Raw genomic sequence first — 19424 nt, 5'->3', positions numbered from 1 at the left:
CGAAGTATGTTTCTATTGGATTATTGTTTCTCCCTGAAGGACCCCAAGACCTATGGAGGATCATTCCTGTATCATCTTGGTGACTCATCGTCACCTCTCGTTGCCGTAGGATTTGTTGTAAGTAGTGTAGTGTGCTTGGCTGGTAGTATTGGCCAATCCGACCGTATGTCTGTGGGTCCCATTTCCAACATAGCCTGAAAAGTATGATTGTCCACTCCTTTTGGACCCATCTAGCATGGCGTAGCTGACTTCTATTTGGTGTGCAATGCGCCCAGGGATTTGGTAAGCTGACAATAACCAGATGGTGAGCAGCAGTCACACTGTGTACTATGTATGTCAAGCTCAGTGAAACCGGAGATCATATCAAACGTGCTCTGTCCGTACTGTCGGAATTTACCTTGGATCGTCTTTATCCTTATAGTTGAGCTTACCAGCCTGACATGTGCACAATGTAGTGAAGTCTGCAGCACGATTGCGTCACCACACAGTCCATCTAGTTATCGATTATGTGTGTGTGTGTGTGTGGGGGGGGGGGGGGGGGGGGTAGGTAGTAATGTCTCCCTAGACTGGAGTCTGCAGAGCCAATTCACTGTACTTTGTGTAATTGTGATGCTGTGTTGTGCTTGTGCCAATGGTGTAGATTGCGCTGGACTACAAGAATCCATTCCTTCACCCGTTCAAAGAGTTCCAGGTAAATGCCCGTGCCTCAAGCCGCACTGCACTGCACTCACGCACTCTGGTCTGTGTGTACACTGTGTTGAATCCTGCGCTGTGTCACGCTGACCCACTCACTCTGTGTTTGGGGTAACTTGGGACCGTCCTCATATCTGTCTAGTATACTCACTTGCTGCAACGACGTTCTATAATGCAACCTGGTCAAGTACCTGTGTTTGGGAAATCGTATTCACCTACAGTGCAGTACGTGTACATGTTGTCTACGTGTAAATCATAGCTTACTCTTTCTCTCATTTGTGGTTGCTTTTCCTGGTTACGTATGTAGAAATTCAAGACACATCCGTCCGTTCGACCTACATTTGAGGGTGGTACGCGTATTGGCTATGGAGCCCGTGCCCTGAACGAGGGTGGCGTCCAGGTAACAACCTATTAGTTGTTTTCCGTTATTTGTACTAGCTTATCAGTAAAGGTTTCATACTGTCTACATCGTGTGAGTTTGTGCCTTAGTGTGTGCTTGTGTAAGCTGTATCCGTAATTCACCCTGCGTAAGTTTAATACTTCTGAAGTATGACTGTGTTTTGTGTGTGTGTGTGTGTGCTTGTGTGTGTGTCTGTGTGTCCTTGTGCATTCATGCTGTGTGCTTTTCTTTTTCACACAGTCGCTGCCGCGTACATCATTCCCCGGCGGTGCTTTGCTCGGCTGCAGCCCTGGTCTGATGAATGTACCTAAGATCAAGGGAACGCACAACGCTATGAAGAGCGGTGTTCTGGCGGCAGACAGTGCTTTCGAAGCACTCAAGGATGGGCACAAGCCAGGTGGGCACATGCACATGCAGGGGTGTCAGAAGATATTCCGCTTTGGTGCAACTGTGCAAAGGCGGGGTGGGGTGGGGTATACCGCATTGGTGTGACCCTGCAAAGGCCGACGGCTCTCCCCCGGGATTCTTTTGGAAACTTGGACCCAAATAGCCCATATTTAGTTGCTTCACAGATCACAAGATTAAACTATTGGTGCGGCTTTGGCCTCACCGGTTCCAACACTCCTGACATGTACTGCGTATGGTATATATTATAGAGGTTATGCAACTGATGTCATAGTGGTGGACCGGCAGATTCGCACAGAGCTAAGGCCAAGTAAAAATAATTGATTGTTGATCGTCAGCGCCCGCCCCGATTTTTCGGTCCGTCCCGGGATTTATTTTATTTTTTATTTTCGTGATCAACGGTAGAAAACTCGTGTGTTTAGCGAAATCCGAACTTTTTTTAGCAGTACGAGCTTATGCGAGCTCTCATGTACAGCTTCAACCAGGGAGTAGTACAATACTACTCCCTGGCTTCAACGGTGCTTTTACTGTAGCGACATCACGCAGTGCAGTGTGATTCAAGTGTACTTGTGTGAAATCTGGCAACTACAATACATGGCACTGTAGTCTGTACAGTGTACCACCTGATATCTACGCCGGCATTCATGGAAACTGCGCAGCCACCGCATACCGCGTCCGAAGCTGTTGTTGATCGATGAACTCGCACTCATGCGCTTGAAAGGGTCCGCACTGTGAAGAAAAGTCGTGTGTGTGCGTGCCCGCCGCATGGCAGCAGGTAATTGTATCACAGAGTCATCTGCACATGTTCAAAGTGTTTGGAGTGTGCCCAGGCAGACTGATAGCAGTCACAATCAACAATGGTAGTACCAAGAGTCCATAAACAAGAGTATGCAACTGTGATCTCTTTTCTATGGGCCAGATGCGCGGCGCGCTGCCTTCATTACATCATTCAGCTGCAGTCCGCACACTGCGGAAAATCAAACACCGCACTTTTCCTCTGGTTTGAAATGAACTTTCGTACGGAACTGGAGTTCAAGCGCCAGAATTTAGAGATTGCGTAGGTACTGGAACGAATCGAGCAAAAACAGATGGGCTCGTACGAGAAATTGTGAGTTTGAATGCATGCTTTCAGAGCGTGATGAAGGCAAGTTACGTAATGAAGGCAGCGCGCCGCGCACTGACCCATAACCACAGTTGCATACTCTTGTTTATGCACTCTTGGTAGTACCCATAACCCCATAGATGTAATACATGCTAAGATTTCAAGATGGCCGGTCGATGCAGATATAAAAAAGTTATAAAATAAAAATTGTGTACAGGGCACATGTAACCGGCAGCGACATGAAGGAGTACACTGGATTAACGGAAGGGACATTCAAGACACGATTCAATGGTCATCAACATACTATTCGCCACAAGAAGCACGAGACCTCAACGTGACTGTCCAGACACATCTGGAGACTGAAGGATGAAAACAAACCTTACAGTATCAGGTGGTCCGTTGTGAGGAGAGCCGCACCATACTCTAACATCTCGAAGCGCTGCAACCTGTGTCTGGCCGAGAAGCTGGAGATTGCCTGGGCCAACAAGACCCGCTCCCTCAACAAGAGGTCAGAGCTTGTGTCCAAGTGCCGTCATGAAAACAAGTTCTACCTCTGTAACTTTGCGCGCAAGGTCAAGTGAATCTAGCTGGTAGTCCCGCTGCCAAGTGTGTGTGTGTGTGTGTGTGTGTGTGTGTGTGTGCGTGTGTGCGTGTGTGTGCGCGCATGTGTGTGTGTGTGTGTGTGTGTGTGTGTGTGTGTGTGTGTGTGTGTGTTTGTGTGCATTCGTGAGAAAGAGAGTGCGTGTGGGTGATTGGATAAGTGCGGGTGCAAGTATGTGTGCGGTAGGTGTGAGAATGAAAGGATGAGTATTGTGGCCGTGTGTGTGTGTGTGTGTGAGAGAGAGAGAGAGAGAGAGAGAGAGAGAGAGAGAGAGAGAGAGAGAGAGAGAGAGAGAGAGACAGAATGTTTGTGTGAGATTTGGAGAATGTGTGTGTGTGTATGTAAGATTTAGAGAATGTGTGTGTGAGATTTGGAGAATGCGTGTGTGTGTGTGTGTGTGTGTGTGTGTGATATAGAGAATGAATGTGTGTGTGCGTGTGCATGTGTGAGATATAGAGAATGAATGTGTGTGTGTGTGTGTGTGAGAGAGAGAGAGAGATTTAGAGAATGTGTGTGCGGACGCGCGTGTGAGTGTATGTGTATGTGAGAAAAGGGAGAGAGTGTGGGTGTATGTTTGTGTTGTGGTGTGGGCATGTGTGGATTTGGCATTTGCCCCCAGCTCTATTCTATATCATTCATGCCGGAACTACTGCTGCATAGCCCCAAGTCTGAAGACTTGGCAACTTCACGCCTGCACCTGACTCTTGCGCTATGATACGCGTCGCCTATGACACCCCTCGGAATTTCCCACCTTGCTCCCCCTTATGTTCTGGCTGCCCGTTTTGGATCCATCAGTTGCCTGATGATCGTAGAGATACGTGAAACTCGGAGTTGTGACAAAGCTTCCAAACTCTCTCTTGTATAAGGCCACACGTTTTTATTTCTATGTTTCTCGTCACCCGCGCGCATACGATTCAGGAGTCTGGAAGAAAAAAAGAAAAAAACTGTGCTGCACTGACTGTGCATGTATGTGGGGACCAGCACACTCATGCACATGTACATAATGTGGCCTGGCATGCGCGACACATGATGCAAGGACGGCATTTTTTGTGCGCAATCTAGCTGCACATGCACAGATTGTGACAGAAGCTCCTACCACATACTAGTTGCTAACTATGGATGCTATTTTGCATGGTGTATTGGTGGATTTTAGTGTGAACAAAGGTCTAATAAACTTTTTTATTTTTCGGTCATTTTTTATTTTTTTCCACCTCTCGCATACGTTTTTAGATTTTCAGGTGACGAGAAACATAGAAATAAAAACGTATGGCCTAAAATAAAAATAAAACCCTCCCGTCCGCCCCGATTTTTCGGAAAATTCTGATGATCAACAATCAATTTTTTTACTTGGCCTAATGGGAGCTAAGTAGCGGTAGACACATTCTCTATGATAGCCTATGATCTTGTGTCTCTGTGCTTGTGCTGCTGTTCTCGCTGTATTTTGCTGGGTTTGCTGTGTGGATAGTATACAGCTTTTAACTTTTATTTGTTGTTTTCCTTGAAGGTATGGTGCTGGACTATCACGAGAGACTGATGGAGAGTGACATCATGAAGGAGCTGAAGGCTGTGCGCAACTTCCGTCCGTCTTTCAGCACCTCTCTGGGTGTGTACGGTGGCATGATCTACTCTGGGTTCATGTATGTCAGTCGTGGAATGGAGCCGTTCACGCTGAAGCATCACGGCAAAGATAGCGAGTCCCTCCTGCCCGCTAGCCAGTGCAAAGAGATTGAGTATCCCAAGCCAGATGGAGAGGTAAGCCTGGACCACACTGCACTGTACATGTATGTTGGTATTTGTGTAGAGTAGCATGACAGTGGGTGGGTGGGTGGGTGGGTGGGTGGGTGTGCATGTACATGTAGCCATAGCGTGTCAACTCTATCTTGAACTGCTGTCAACTCCATCCAGAACAATTCATTCCTGGAGATGTAGGTGTATATTAATAGTACCAGCAAGAGTACATAACCAAGAGTGTGCAACTCGACGATCCCACAGCTCACGGTGGATTTTTTTATGGCATCAGTCTTTAATTAATGCAACAATATCTCTTCTCCTCCATGCGCTCCCAGCCGACACACTGGTACCCTTCTCTTCTTCTTCTTTGAAGTACCCGTGACCCCTTCTATTGTTGCATTATTGAACAGCCGAATGGCACTGTTCACATTTTATTGACATCAGTCTTTGGCGGCTATTTGGCTAACTGACGCCATCATATGTAGCCAGAGATCAAAGTAAGAAGAAGTTGTACATCACAGCTACGGTATTCGAAGCAAAACAATGGATGATAGATCGGTGTGTCCTGAACCTGATGAACTCTCACCGTATCTACGAAACAAGCGCGGAAAAGCATACACACTTGATCATACTTCTGCCAAAGAATGGTGCGATAACAAATTACGCCGTGGGTGAACCCATCACAGCTCGATGGACGCTCTTGGTCATGTACTTTTTGTACCAGTGCTTGTTACTCGTGCGGCAGAGCAAGAAGCCTGCGTGCTAATATTAATGTCTCTCTCTCCTCCTCCCTCTCTAGGTTACATTCGACTTGCTATCATCTGTAGCGCTTAGTGGCACAAACCATGAAGGTGACCAGCCACCTCATCTGACACTAGCCGATGATGCCAAGCCAGTACAGCGCAACCTAGCAGAGTTTGCTGGTCCAGAATCGCGCTTCTGTCCGGCCGGAGTGTATGAGTTTGTACCGGAGGAGTCTGGCGAAGGCATGCGGCTGCAGATCAACGCACAGAACTGTGTGCACTGCAAGACGTGTGATATCAAGGACGTATCGCAGAATATCAACTGGGTGGTGCCAGAGAGTGGCGGAGGGCCAGCGTATGATGGCATGTGAGCATGACCTACGCTGCAGAGAACTTACTTGAATTTTGTTGAATTATCTCTTTGATTATTTTCCCACTGCTTGCTACTGTTGGCCATCTGATCCAGCATATTTATCACAATTCTAGACAATGAAACTAGCCAGGCATGTGGTATATCTGTAGGTACTCAGTACGGAGAAATCTGGTGGAGTTTGATGGATATGCCTCTGTAGACTACTGTAGTAGTATGCTACCGACTCGTTTTCTTCTCTTCGGTTCATCTTCTGTCAAATATAGTACATTTTTCACGAGCGATAGCTACTTGGCTGGGCTTCTTGGTCAGCAGCGCAAGCAATACGACTCGTTCTTTTTTTACTATCCCTCGATTTACCAACACGTAACTTTTAAGGGAACTCCACCCTACTGACCCTAGCCTCTCTCAGTCATAGAAAGAACTCCCAGAGCACTCGAATTGGATTGTTGCCATTCATTTCATGTCTTCTCTTTTTTTTACTAGCAAGATCAATGTTAAATTTGTATGAAAAGGACCGCTGGCTGGTCATGGCCATGGCAACAGTCATGTGATATGATCAGGCGCTGGGTTATGTTCAGAGAGGCACTGCAAAGTGCTTTCCATGGGCAGCTGCATGATACTGATTGCACAGCATACCAGTAGTGGCAAAGCACGTGGCAGATTGCTGCCACTGTAGAAAAGATACTTCCAAGTATGGGTATAAAAAGAAGATAAGCCACCACCATTCTTTGCACTTTGCAGACACACGGCTGACGATTTCTGTGACGGCTTTAGTCATCCAAGAAGAAGTAGTTGTGGGATCGCTTCTGTTCGGAATCCTATAGGTGAGAACACAAGCCACAAAGAGAAAATACGTCAAACAAACAGAAAGCACTTGTCTTGACTGCAACGGAAAGACAAGAAACAATCAGAACTGTACACTGGTAGTTAGCTACAAAACACCCACACACACAGCTCCACACACACGTACGCACACGTGCGCGCACACACACACACACACACACACGTAACGGATACCGGTAATGATGACAGGCAATGACGTCACAGGCACGTTTGAGGCATTGAACACAACAATATAGATAGATGCAGAGAGCACTGCAACATGCAGTGTATGGTATAGTGTACAGCACTACTGCATCATAGCTGTCGCTGTATCTAAGTTGTTCTCAGTCGCAGACAGTCTCACCTTGAGGGAGTTGAGCTTGTTGATTCGCGGTCTGAAGTTGGATGGATCACGGCGGAAGGTGATGTCCAGAGACTTCAAGAACTTGTTCATTCCTGTCAACAGCACCTGAGGCCTGTGGTTACAGAGGACAGGATGGTGCAGAGGTAGAGAGAGAGAGAGAGAGAGAGAGAGAGAGAGAGAGAGAGAGAGAGAGAGAGAGAGAGAGAGAGAGAGAGAGAGAGAAAAAGAGAGAGAGAGAGAGAGAGAGAGAGAGAAAAAGAGAGAGAGAGAGAGAGAGAGAGAAAAAGAGAGAGAGAGAGAGAGAGAGGGAGAGAGAGGTAGAGAGAGAGAGGTAGGTAGAGAGAGAGGTAGAGAGGTAGAGAGAGAGAGAGAGAGAGAGAGAGAGAGAGAGAGAGAGAGAGAGAGAGAGAGAGAGAGAGAGAGAGAGAGAGAGAGAGAGAGAGAGAGATAGAGAGATAGAGAGATAGAGAGAGAAAACATGTAGATCGGTTTATTCAAATACTAGTAAATCGATTTGGGGCCCCGAGCAGACTTGCTCCAAGTCACAGCCTCGTGGCAATGCTGATGTTTGTATCCACTTGTATCCAGTTTTCGGATGGATACACACACACACACACACACACACACACACACACACACACACACACACACACACACACACACACACACACACACACGTTTGGAGTGGTTTCCTTCAAAGCAAGGTGACACACCTGCCAATGTGACTGTACTGGCTCCCTTCTGGCTGGGGACCCATTGCTGGTACAGAAAACATAACACTGGCATGTGGTGTAAGGGGCCCACCTGCCAAATGTCACACTTCGCGGTGGTCAAGTGAATTATTTCACCCAGATGTTGTTATTCATTGATTCCTACCGTCATTACGTTCAAGCTCCTATCACAGATCTTTCTCCAGAATGCCAGTATCAGCAAGGAGAAGATTACGTAAACATCACCCGAAAACACCTCATCTCCATTCTCTTGTGTCCGATGCTTCCCAGTACTTATTTTATCATCTACGACAATGGTCCTGCTAGGTCGGAGAGACCGTGAACGATCCACAAATAACGACCAGCTTGTCACAGTGGTGACACCAGTTTCTCCAGAGCCTGCCAGACACTTCCTTGAAGGGGTCAAGGAAGTGCTGCTGTGCATCCTTAATGCACACGAGAAAAATACAACAGTTATCAGGGTGTGTTGAAACTTACGTGTTAGCCAACGTGTCGATAGACGGCTTTCCTTCGAAGACAATGACACGGTCGGCAAGGTACGTGGCCATGATGAAATCGTGCTCCACGATGAACGCTGTCTTCTTGGCATGGAGAATAAACCTGAGAGCAGGCGAGTACACATACACACACACACCTTATTGTGCCGGCTTAAACACTATGAACAGGTAAGCGTAAACGACTAAACGCAAATCTCACTGATACTTGACGGGAGGGTAATACTACAAAACAAGATCAGACGATGAAATCACAAACATAACATCTGGCAAGCTATGATGCCGAGACCTGCAGGTCGGCTGAGTTTCACAGGTCCCACCCACTCTATCTGCCAGGTATGTACTCTTAAACTGAGTTTCTAATAATTGTCCATTATGCAAGGAGTTTCTTTCGTATAGAAAGAAAGCAGCACGAATGTCTGTACCTCTTGATAACCTTGGCCGCAACAATACGCTGCTCTGAGTCCAGGTAGGCAGACGGCTCATCAATCAGATACACATCAGCAGGCTGTATTCAGAAATTGAAACACAGTGCGCAGCAGCAGCAGCAGCAAATGAGCATCACCAGTCAAGGGAGAGAAGAGAGGGAGAGGGAAGACAAAGGCAATTCCATCCCAGGACAAGAAAGCAATATGATAGAGAATTTTTAGTAACAATAGGCTGGACAATCCAGTTGGATTCACAAATACTATGAGGTACTGATACTAGTACATGTACTCTAACAGCAGTGTTACAAAGTTCCTTTCAGACTCATTGAAAACAACGAACAATATGACATGAGACTACTTCGAAGTACATGTAGCAAGTAGCAAGGATCGATGCTGCTCACCTTTCCAAGAGCCAGAGCAAGAGCAACTCTCTGCAACTCACCACCAGACAAGTTCTTCACCTGAGAAGCAATCCAGCAGATATCAATCAAGTGCAGAACAGAACAAGTTAGATCAACACAGAGCAAACCAATTCACTTTTAGAGATGAGAAAGGGAGGAGCATAAAAAAAACAAGAAAAGGAATTCACTCAGCACCGCATGCTAGCCAGGACCCAAGGCCTTGGTCACCAAGGAGAGTAGGCAAATAATCACATGGGCAGTGAAGCTGCGCACGACCGTGTACATGGATTGATCGAGAATACTTTTACTTCACCAGATAAACATGCATTTCTGCCTTCTCCATAGGGCTAGATTTTTCAATAAAAGATGACAAATCACACAATGACCTACCTCTTGGTCCATGATGCGGTCCAAGCACAGTGGCCTGATGACCTCAGCCTGGAACTGTGGATGAGCGTATGCATCACGGATCTTCTTGTGCAGCAGGCCCAACACAGAGTCCTAGCACCACAACACAAACAAAAAACACAGAACCACATGAATAAGTAATGAAAAAGAGGTCCTTGAGCACAAAGGGTGCATACACACATGGACACACGGACACGCACACACACAACACACACAAACACTTGTCCATTCAGGCACTCACGACAACAAAACACATCGCCCTTGCTCTAGTGGCTGTACAAAGTGTGTAACTGGACAAATATCATCCACAATACCACAGTCTACACGATACGGGTCCTGTAAACGAAAGAGTGTTCTGCATGTAGGTGCACTGAGCACTCTCTCAAGCTGCCGCAACTCTTTGAGTCTACACACGATAAATGCACCTCAGATCATTCCAGGAAACTACTCCACATTCCGGCACAATGCCAAGACTAAAAACTATGAAAGACAAAATCAAGATGCTTTCGGTTGGCAGAGTGAGTCTACATACATGTACGGTCTTATATACACAGAAGCCTTGCTTGGTAGTTTAACATGTTTTTCGATTTTGACAGCATGTTACAAGGCGAGGACGCGTAGTGCTCCTGACTACAACCATAACCCGGTTGGCAGACGTGATCCCTACAGCGGCAGCAACGCGTACGCGACAACGTGAACAATACTGCGGCGGCAACACGACGACTTCTACAACAAAAAAAGAAATTTTCTAAATCCTACCAACCCCTAGAGTATCGAGGGTCCGAACCTGGGGTTTCCCAATACGGTTCAAATGGTCGCAAGACCGGGACTCTGCCAACCGGGTTATGGTTGTAGTCAGGAGCACTACGCGTCCTCGCCTTGTAACATACTGTCAAAATCGAAAAACATGTACGGTCTTGCACTGTCTTACCTCAGACTTGGGACTGATCTTCTGCGGCTTGTAGCTGACATTCAATCTAGGAACCTCGACTGAAGAAAGAAGAAAAAGCAGGCAACAGAAGGGACACATGTACCTATATGAGCCAGCCCAGCTGCAACTGCTGCAAGGAAAGGGATGATCAAAGATAGCAACGCCACACAGATAAACCCCATGTGATTTCTTTGCTGGACAGACGAGAGAGCTTGGAAGCTCAGGGCCCTACGCTATGCTTTTTTGCCTTGGTGACCTACACAAAAAAAAAGCATAGCATGTTATAAATTCTTTAAAAAATTCCTTTTTTTTAGACATAACCTGGGATTCGAACCCGCACTATCGCGCGCCCTGCATTCATCCCCCGATGCACTTCGCATACATACTAATTCTTCCAAGTTGTTTCACATTGTGATCTTGCATTTGAAAGCCCTATTTGAGTTATATGCATTGTGGCCAGCCGTCTTTGATGGCACGGTACGGTAGGGGATAGGGACGGGACAGGTACGATCGAGGGTAATACGACACCGTCTCCCGTACCGTACCGTACCATCAAACACAGCTGGCCACATACAGCTTCCCGCAATATTCAAATAGGGCTTTCAAACGCAAGATAAGGCCACACTTTGTTATTTCTATGTTTCTCGTCGGCAAATTTTAACAAAAGGTATGCGGGCGGGCGGAAAAAAAACAAAAGCCAAGGAAAAAACAAGAACAATTTCTACTGAAAACTGGATACATTTTACTTGTATAGTAGTAGTAGTAGTAGTAGAATTTATTATTTTGATAGGGAAGGCCCTACAGACGTTGCCGTCTTATACCGGTATGCGTGATTCATAGTATCATACAAGACACTACGTATACCATGTATACAGTACTACATTGTACAATCATGTACATGATTGCACTACAGCCCACGAATATCAGGCAAACTGCAACAATGAGAGTATAAAGTTTGATAAATACGAGATGGCGAAGAGAACATACATTTATCTGCTATCGCATCAACAAACGCTTTCCCACTGGTCTCTTTTGGTTTTGTTACTTCAATGTCCTTGTGTCCGCTTATCAAACTCTTGTCTCCACGCTGCTCATCTTTTCCTCGCCACGCGTCTATTGCTGGGGTTTTCTGCCCACGACATCGTTCCACAGACGCCAGTTGCCACGGAACTCGTCCGACTTACGGTATTCCTGGGACCCACGAGGCTCAGGCAGTGAACGACTGAAAGCTTCGTCATGGCAGCCTTCATCGCAGAGAACGGATAGGACGGGGAGCGCTCCTTTGCTGCTGTGGTGCAAACGTTTACGATTTTGATTGACGCATCTAGGCTAGCTGCTGCAGCATGTGCAGCGCACATACATGTAGATCTACGTAGTATGAACTCTTTTTTTTCTTCGAAATTTCTGAAAACCTACGCGGGCGATGACGAGAAACATAGAAAAAACAAAGTGTGGCCTAATAACGTAACGCAACTTGGAAGAATGGGTATGAATGCGAAGTGTATGGGGGAATGCATGTAGGGCGATAGTGCGGGTTCGAATCCCAGGATATGCCTGAAAAAAAGGAGAATTGAAAAATTTATAACATCCTATGCTTTTTTGCCGTCAGATACGGATAGCGCCAGGCGTGACACAAACAAACACACAAACACCAAATTAAAGCTGTGTGGACCCTGGCTAGCGCCAGACGTTACTGAAGTAACGTCTTCTGCATAGCTACGGGAATAAAATTCAGATCAGAGTCCCAAGGGTCTGTGCATGCGGAGATTACACGAAATTAGTGGATGACACCCCCGCTATGTTACCAACAACCACAATCAGTGCACTGGAATAAATTATCAGTGTATTCAAAGTTTTTCACACTCACCGCCTTCAGCAGGCTTCAGCAGACCAGCCATCATGCGGATAAAAGTAGTCTTGCCAGTGCCTTGAAAAGTATGCATAAGAAAAGCAAACCATAACATACAGAACAGTTAACAGGCGAATGAGCCACAGTACATTTGTCACATTAGTTGCTGGTGCTAGTGCTGGAGGATATGTCCCGTGCGCACGCGTGAGCACACCCATACACGCGCACACACACAAACTACGTTCACCCATCGCAAGAAAAGCATGCAAGCCTCCAAGTGAACCCATGCTAATGTTTTCTTATAGCAACAAAAGCGGACACAATCTAAACGAAGACTTACGCCAGGTAGCTGCCCAATCCGCAGGCACACATACACCCCCCCCCCCCCCCCCCTCTCTCTCTCTCTCTCTCTCTCTCTTTCTTTCCCTCTTTCTCAGTTGCAGCACAAAGAGTGTGGGTCATGGTGGACCACACACATCATCACCACGAATATATCGTGTGGACCATGGGAATACGCATGCGCTATTCATATACAGAGTTGGACAGTGCACCTACCATTCTCTCCCAACATGACAATCAGCTCAGAGTCAGTAAAGTCACCTTGGTTGACCTGCAGCTTGAAGTCACCTGTGCACATCCAGTCACAAAAGATGGGGAAAAAAGAAGATTAATGACACGCACACACACACCATGAGGAGGCAAGAACAGAGGAACACAGATAAGATTATTGGCACCGAATGACCATACTCATCAAGCATCCATTCCCACATGGCAGGGGGTATAGACATACACACGAGCATGCACGCACGCGCGCGCACACAGGTACACACAAGAACACACACCTCCATAACAGCCATTTAACAACTACTTACCAAGCTTTACTGACATGTCAGGGTACGTGTTGTGGTGGAGCTTCTTGACTTCCTCCTCCTACATGCAGACACACACACAGACACATACACCAGAACAAACAGCACTGTTAACAGCTCTGTAAACCTGGAAATACTATGCAAGGAAAATTCCATCACCCAGCCTCCCTCAGTCAATTCACTTCCTCCATAAACAGTCTCCATGGGCAAAATTATCACGTCAAGTTTGGACCCGGAATACCATGAAAGCTCGGTTACCTTATCTGCAGTCTCGGCAACCTTGAACATGAGTCGCGTCTCACGGAAACGCAAGTTCTCAGTGGGAATAAAACCGTCCAGGAACACGTTGATACCTGGATGGACAAATAGAGAGAGACGAGAGAGCAAACCAAAGGTGTATTGTGAACACACACACGAAAACAAGATGACACGGGAGACAGTCACTAGGAATCACAACTTTAAAACAAGGTTACAGGTGTAAATCAAGCATGGCAGTCACACGACTGTTAGCTGCACTTGGATCGCGGCAACTTAGTTTTCTGCACGTGAACCATGAAAAATCAATGCACGCTCATGCATGTTCATGCATAACCAGTCAGCTGGCCTGCTCGCCCACGCATTTGACAGGTACTGTATAAGCAGAAAATTTCGTCGGTCAATAATTTCGTCCAGCTCCAAAGAAAGGGAGTTCGTCCGGTTGTAAATTTCGTCCATGGATCATAAGAGTGTATTGAAAAGCTGGACAAATTAATATTAGTCCAGCATTTAATTTAGTCCAACAGCTCGTTGGACGAAAAAGACAAAATTAAATTCCAGACGAATAGTTCTGCTTGTACAGTAACAATTCCATCAAATTTGAGATATCGCTTCGTTCTAAGTCTCAAAACAGTTCTAAAGTCACCAAACCACGCTGGTAATCGATGGCTATTCAATGTTAACATCTTCAGGAAGACTTCAGCCGTTTCCCGAGAGTTTGGGCATCGTTGCCGTTATTTTTCACGGTGTTCTTCTTCCTCCAGTCTGGAGCTGCAATTGCATCCTGGAATTATTTGAAAGGTATTTCGTGCGGGCTGTGGGGGGTTCCAACAGGCATAAACTGACATCGCTATAGGAAAACTGGTAACTTTCACCCTTCAAGGAGGTAGAGCAATGAGAATTTTTTTGTGGCGGTCGTCCAATTTTTGTGGCGGTCGTGGCTGTATTTGTGCACTTCCAAGGCTTTCATTCTGCCTGATACTACTCTCTACTGTATGGGAATCGTTGTTTAGGCACATGTAGCTGTCTTATTTGGTAGATCTGCTGTTTTCAATCACTTGGGACACTTTGTCTAGCCTATTTGTCTTTCGTTCGTGCCATCTATCAGTTTTGTGGGGTGCCTTGACCTGTATTTGTGAAGTTCTCGAGTAAAGATCCTAATTCTTGACTGGAGTCACGTCTTGAATTGAATTGCTGGGTGAGCCCTCGTTCACGCAGTTGTACTTATCGTAATAGTCAATATCTGCTTGCTGGACGGACTAGCGGCTAGAATAGGGATGACCAAATGGTCCAAGTGTGTACTAGTACACGATTATTGTTTCCATCATCGTGAAATGAGCGTTGTGGAATTGCAGTCGTCTGCCTTTGGCACTGAGGACATGAGTAGAGTTGATTGTTACTTCTGCTCAGCAATGAAGCGATCATCAGTTCTCTTTGTTCTAATTATTGAGAGGACATACCGGCATCGCAATCAAGTAAAGATTAGGCAAACCTCGCCAACCTCCAAAGAGAGTCGAAGATATTTTCTCCAAATGCAAAGACGATCTTTGTGAGTTTGTGACTTGCATTTGCGTGCATACATGAGCAAGTCACGGACCACCGCACGTGCGCGGTTACCATGCCATCTCGAACCGACGCCATCTTTCTAAGTTGCCGCTTCTTGACAGCCGTGGTCAGCGAGAGTTGAAACATTCTTCGCTGGTTAGTCAAGCCACTGCCATAATATCTCAGCATCTACACTGCTACAGGGTGGGGAAAGAGTGAATGGACGCTATCCCCACTCATGCACATAGTCAGCACAGGTCAGGTCAGCGCATACCTTGTCCAACACTGAAGGGCAGTGTTACGACACCGTAGGCTCCGGGAACTCCGTACAAGCAGCAGATGTAGTCGGAGAGATAGTCGAGCACACTCAAATCGTGCTCCACCACGATAATGTATCTGAGGGCCAAACAAAATATATGAGCAGAGACAACAGACCATTAATTAGGCTAACATGTTAGACCTAACTCTGCAACTGAACAGAGGAGACTAGAGCCAAGCTGCTGGACAGAACACACGTACAGTAAGTTACAGTGCCGATTATCCGCACCCCTCGGGGCGCAGCCTGTCTCCAGAGGATTCAGATGGGAAGAATGTTCGGATAAGGGAGCAGTCACACATCTATCAAAAACATGCACATTCCAGCATGTTTAAAAAAAATCATTTTTCATTCTCTTCGGCAGAACAACAGGAGCTGGGCACACTCCAGCTCTTCAAAATGACACTATCGCTATACATGCACATTTTGACTCCAACCTATTGTAATACATCTTGTGCATCGCTTGAATGGTGTTCCGCGAGGAGAGATCAGCAAAAACTCACTTTCTACCACTCAATTCAATGAAAGCAGGCATTTCGGACAATTGATCGTTTGGATAGTTGACGTTCGGATAATCGGCATTCTACTGTAACTGTTACATGACAAGCTGGTTCACCAGGTGAAAAGCAATCCCAAGCAACCAATCCGGCACAGGTACAAACAGCATACCTATCGGCACGGATCAGCGAGCGGATTGCCAATGCAGCCTTTAATCTCTGCTTGACGTCCAGGTAACTGCTCGGCTCATCAAACATGTAGCTACACAGAACAAACACAGACATAAAAGGCACATGCACATACACACACACAAGCACACACACAAGCACGCACACACACACACACACACACACAATGTCATGCACACGTACTTGGAGGCAGTTCTGATATATACCCATACTCCACCTACCACTGAAATACTGACCCTTTCACGCATGAGAGCTAGCGTCGTAGGTACACACATCTATATACTAGTCATCCACACACACAGCATCACACATTGGACAGTACATCTACACACACAGCATCACACACTGGACAGTACTACACACAGAGCGGCACACATTGGACAGTAAAATGACGACAGGTACTTACAAGTAAAAATTACAACAAAACTTACATGTCGGCATTCTGAATGCAGACGACAGCACAGGCAAATCTCTGCAACTCTCCGCCAGACAAAGCCTCAACATCTCTGTTCAAGACATTGACAAGGTCTGAGAAATAAACCAACAGCAAATTCATAATCGGTAAAGTTTGAGAAATTGAGAATTACACCTCCAAAAATTCACGATTCACTTGAGACTCAGTTGACTGAGTTTTCAGCATCCGTAGGAACGCCGCCACCCTGCAAAGGTCAAAGGCGCAGATTAGGCAGCTCCTAAAGCGGTAGGAGGTGGGTAGATCCACCAGTAAAGTGGTCAAATACCCAAAATCCCATTCGCTGCATCCATGTCTCCCTAGTGCCAGGCCACGAGTTCCCAACTAATAGAAATGCTACAAACAGGAAAAACGGCATTCAAATATGAGAGAGCCACAGCGTTACGAACACTGCAACATTTCCCATGACAGTGGATCAAAGAGAATATGGGAACAATGTCCAGCTGAAATATCTTACCCAGCTGTTGACAGATGGACTCCTTCGTGTCTGTGTCGTCTCTCTTCTCCAGGATCTCCTGTACCTTGCCCGAGACAGCCTTCGGGATCTGATCAACATACTGCGGCTTGATGAACGCCTGTCGACAACACAAGCCCACTAATATTAGATGTCGAAACCAAACATAGTACATGTACATGTACAAAGACGCATGTACAATATTATCAACCCCTACTACAACGATGGTGGCAAACTGTCAGTATACTTGCAATGACCAATGCACAAAGCAGAGAGCCATGGGCCACAACTGATCACTTGAGCGCCGCGGCTACTCAAAGCTTCCCATGAAGTGCTAGAACTACCATCAGGCAAATAAGTTGTATGACGCTGTCTGATGATTGTTTTAGCAAGAGATTGTTTTAGCAAGACACTCGGGAGTAGGCACCATGTCTAAGCGGACTATCCTCGCATTAAGTAAGCCGTTCCTATGCATCATGGGTGATAACTAACAGGTCATGAATCTACATCTTACAGACAATGTTCATAACCGATGATAATGAAAACAAGCGTGGCCTACAGCTGATGCCGAGCACACACATAACCATACACCGTACAAGCAACACACGCATAACCATACACCGTACGGTACAAGCAATACCTACCTTGAGGTTATCCTCGAGAATCTTCGTGAAGTAGTTCTGCAATTCCGAGCCACGGAAGTAGGTCAAGATCTCTTGCCAATCTGGTGGTGCCTGCAAGACGCGTGTTTAAAATAAAAGCCAAGGTTACACATAATCACCGAGAAAGATGAAAAGATGAAGACAGCATATTGATCACAATGAGTAAATACTAAAGGAGCATGTCTAGGAACTGTCAGACCTATCAGCAGATCACAAGAACGCAGCATGCCGCGCAGCTGGGATACAAAAACACTCGTAGGCAGGCAAATTGTTTCTATGTCAGTAGGCTATATATTGACATACTGGACGTAATATGCTGAGGGCATGATTATTCCCTTCAGTATTGATGATCTGGTGTTATTATCAATGTGTTCACATGCATATACAAGCCAGACTATACTACAGATACCGGTAATCGTTACATAGAAAGGCTTACACTGAAGCGGCCAAGGTTGGGCTTCAGCTTGCCAGCCAGGATCTTGAGCGCAGTGGACTTTCCAATACCGTTAGTGCCGACAAGACCCAGTACCTCACCAGGGCGTGGAGTGGGAAGCCTGCAACACAGACACAAGGCACGCATTCTAGCTGTGGCTGCTTCATCAGGCTATACGCAGAATACTGTTGTGCAATCCAATACTTCAACACGAGTAAGTTTCTCTGCAGAGTGTATGGATGAAGTTCCTACCTGTGAAGCTTGAAAGAGTTAGCACCATAGCGATGAGTTGTATCTTTCTCAAGGTTACTGGGCAAGTTGATGATAGAGATTGCCTCAAAAGGACATTTCTGAAAACCACAAGCACACCAAAATAGTATTGCAATACCAACACTTCAGTGTATATTGTGATTATGTGTGTGTGTGTGCACGCGCGCCCGCGACTGATTGTGAGGTGCGCGAGTGTGCATAACTATTATATTATGCGTCCGCTTAAGGTTTAACAGATCGCAATACAGACGTTAGCGTTGTGTCTTGAAGTATCAGGCCAAATGGAATTCAATAACGAAGGTGAGTCTACACTAGTTTTAATCAACCACTCCCTAGGCCCTCCCCTGTGTCGTGTAAACCAGTAGGCAAGAAGGTGCACAGCTGTTGAGCGCAGGGTTTGCAAGATTAGCAACCCCACTTGAAACTTTGAATGAACGAATCAATAACATTCACACGTCGAGGAGCTTTTGGTAGAATTGGACAGAACAAACGCTTATTCAGCAGCTAAACTGAATTTACGAAAGGTTCTGAAAACCAATACTGTGTACACGCATGCTGAAGTACTCAGCACAAACAAAGCACAATTGAGTGATTTACCTTCACACAGATACCACATCCAATACAAAGCTCTTCCGAGATGAAGGCAACCTTGTCAGTTGGTGTCACCTCAATACAGAGCTTGCCTACAAGTCCAGACAATACGAGCAGTGGAAGTACAGGCCCATCGACTCAGAAAATGTGAAGAAGTCAAACAATGGTACGAAGCATCAATTCGCATACCCATCCGAACGACAGGGCAGCTCTTCTTGCACTCTTGCCGACATTTCTTGGGACGGCATTTGTCCGTGCTGACGATGGCGATCCTAGTCAGTTTCTCAGCCATCTCTCCTGCGCACGGGCCAAGAGCTTGTAAGAAAGCTCAGCGGAGAGATGGTGGCTTGTCCTCAATACTCAAAAAGAGTTTACGAAAAGGAAGAAATCAACTC

The 19424-nt window shown here is 46.2% G+C and overlaps 2 protein-coding genes across 3 annotated transcripts in view; one reads left to right on the top strand and one right to left on the bottom strand.

Annotated features, from left to right (window-relative positions):
* LOC135817660 (electron transfer flavoprotein-ubiquinone oxidoreductase, mitochondrial-like) overlaps window positions 1-6599 on the top strand; it is a 12722-nt gene extending 6123 nt beyond the window's left edge. For both annotated transcript variants that reach the window (XM_065330886.1, XM_065330887.1), the window contains 6 exons: window positions 40-117; window positions 641-691; window positions 1001-1093; window positions 1334-1490; window positions 4706-4953; window positions 5732-6599. In XM_065330886.1, coding sequence (XP_065186958.1) covers window positions 40-117; window positions 641-691; window positions 1001-1093; window positions 1334-1490; window positions 4706-4953; window positions 5732-6046 — 942 coding nt within the window. In that variant the 3' untranslated portion in view covers window positions 6047-6599. The remainder of the gene's footprint in view (window positions 1-39; window positions 118-640; window positions 692-1000; window positions 1094-1333; window positions 1491-4705; window positions 4954-5731) is intronic.
* Window positions 6501-19408, bottom strand: LOC135817659 (ATP-binding cassette sub-family E member 1-like). The gene is made up of 20 exons (XM_065330885.1): window positions 19219-19408; window positions 19036-19121; window positions 18421-18518; window positions 18172-18289; window positions 17718-17807; window positions 17077-17194; window positions 16579-16675; window positions 16131-16220; window positions 15420-15541; window positions 13604-13698; window positions 13349-13406; window positions 13032-13103; window positions 12495-12554; window positions 10628-10686; window positions 9679-9789; window positions 9289-9348; window positions 8885-8967; window positions 8443-8565; window positions 7235-7346; window positions 6501-6866 (listed from the first exon to the last, which is right to left on the bottom strand). The coding sequence occupies exons 1-20, from the start codon at window positions 19319-19321 to the stop codon at window positions 6819-6821; spliced, it is 1803 nt and encodes a 600-aa protein (XP_065186957.1). The 5' UTR covers window positions 19322-19408; the 3' UTR covers window positions 6501-6818.
* Between the last annotated feature and the right edge of the window lie 16 nt (window positions 19409-19424).

The sequence above is a fragment of the Sycon ciliatum genome, chromosome 5 (genome assembly GCF_964019385.1).
Source record: "Sycon ciliatum chromosome 5, ocSycCili1.1, whole genome shotgun sequence".
NCBI lineage: Eukaryota > Metazoa > Porifera > Calcarea > Leucosolenida > Sycettidae > Sycon > Sycon ciliatum.
Note: the sequence above shows the minus strand (reverse complement) of the source record. Positions and strands in the feature narration are given on the sequence as shown.

Excerpts from the sequence above, each read along its gene's own strand:
- LOC135817659 (XM_065330885.1), bottom strand. The coding sequence starts at position 19,321 with ATGGCTGAGAAACTGACTAGGATCGCCATCGTCAGCACGGACAAATGC. Across the intron at positions 18,290-18,420 it reads AACTCTTTCAAGCTTCACAG|GCTTCCCACTCCACGCCCTG; the intron begins GTAGGAACTTCA and ends TCTGTGTTGCAG. Across the intron at positions 8,968-9,288 it reads TTGCTCTGGCTCTTGGAAAG|CCTGCTGATGTGTATCTGAT; the intron begins GTGAGCAGCATC and ends TTCTGAATACAG.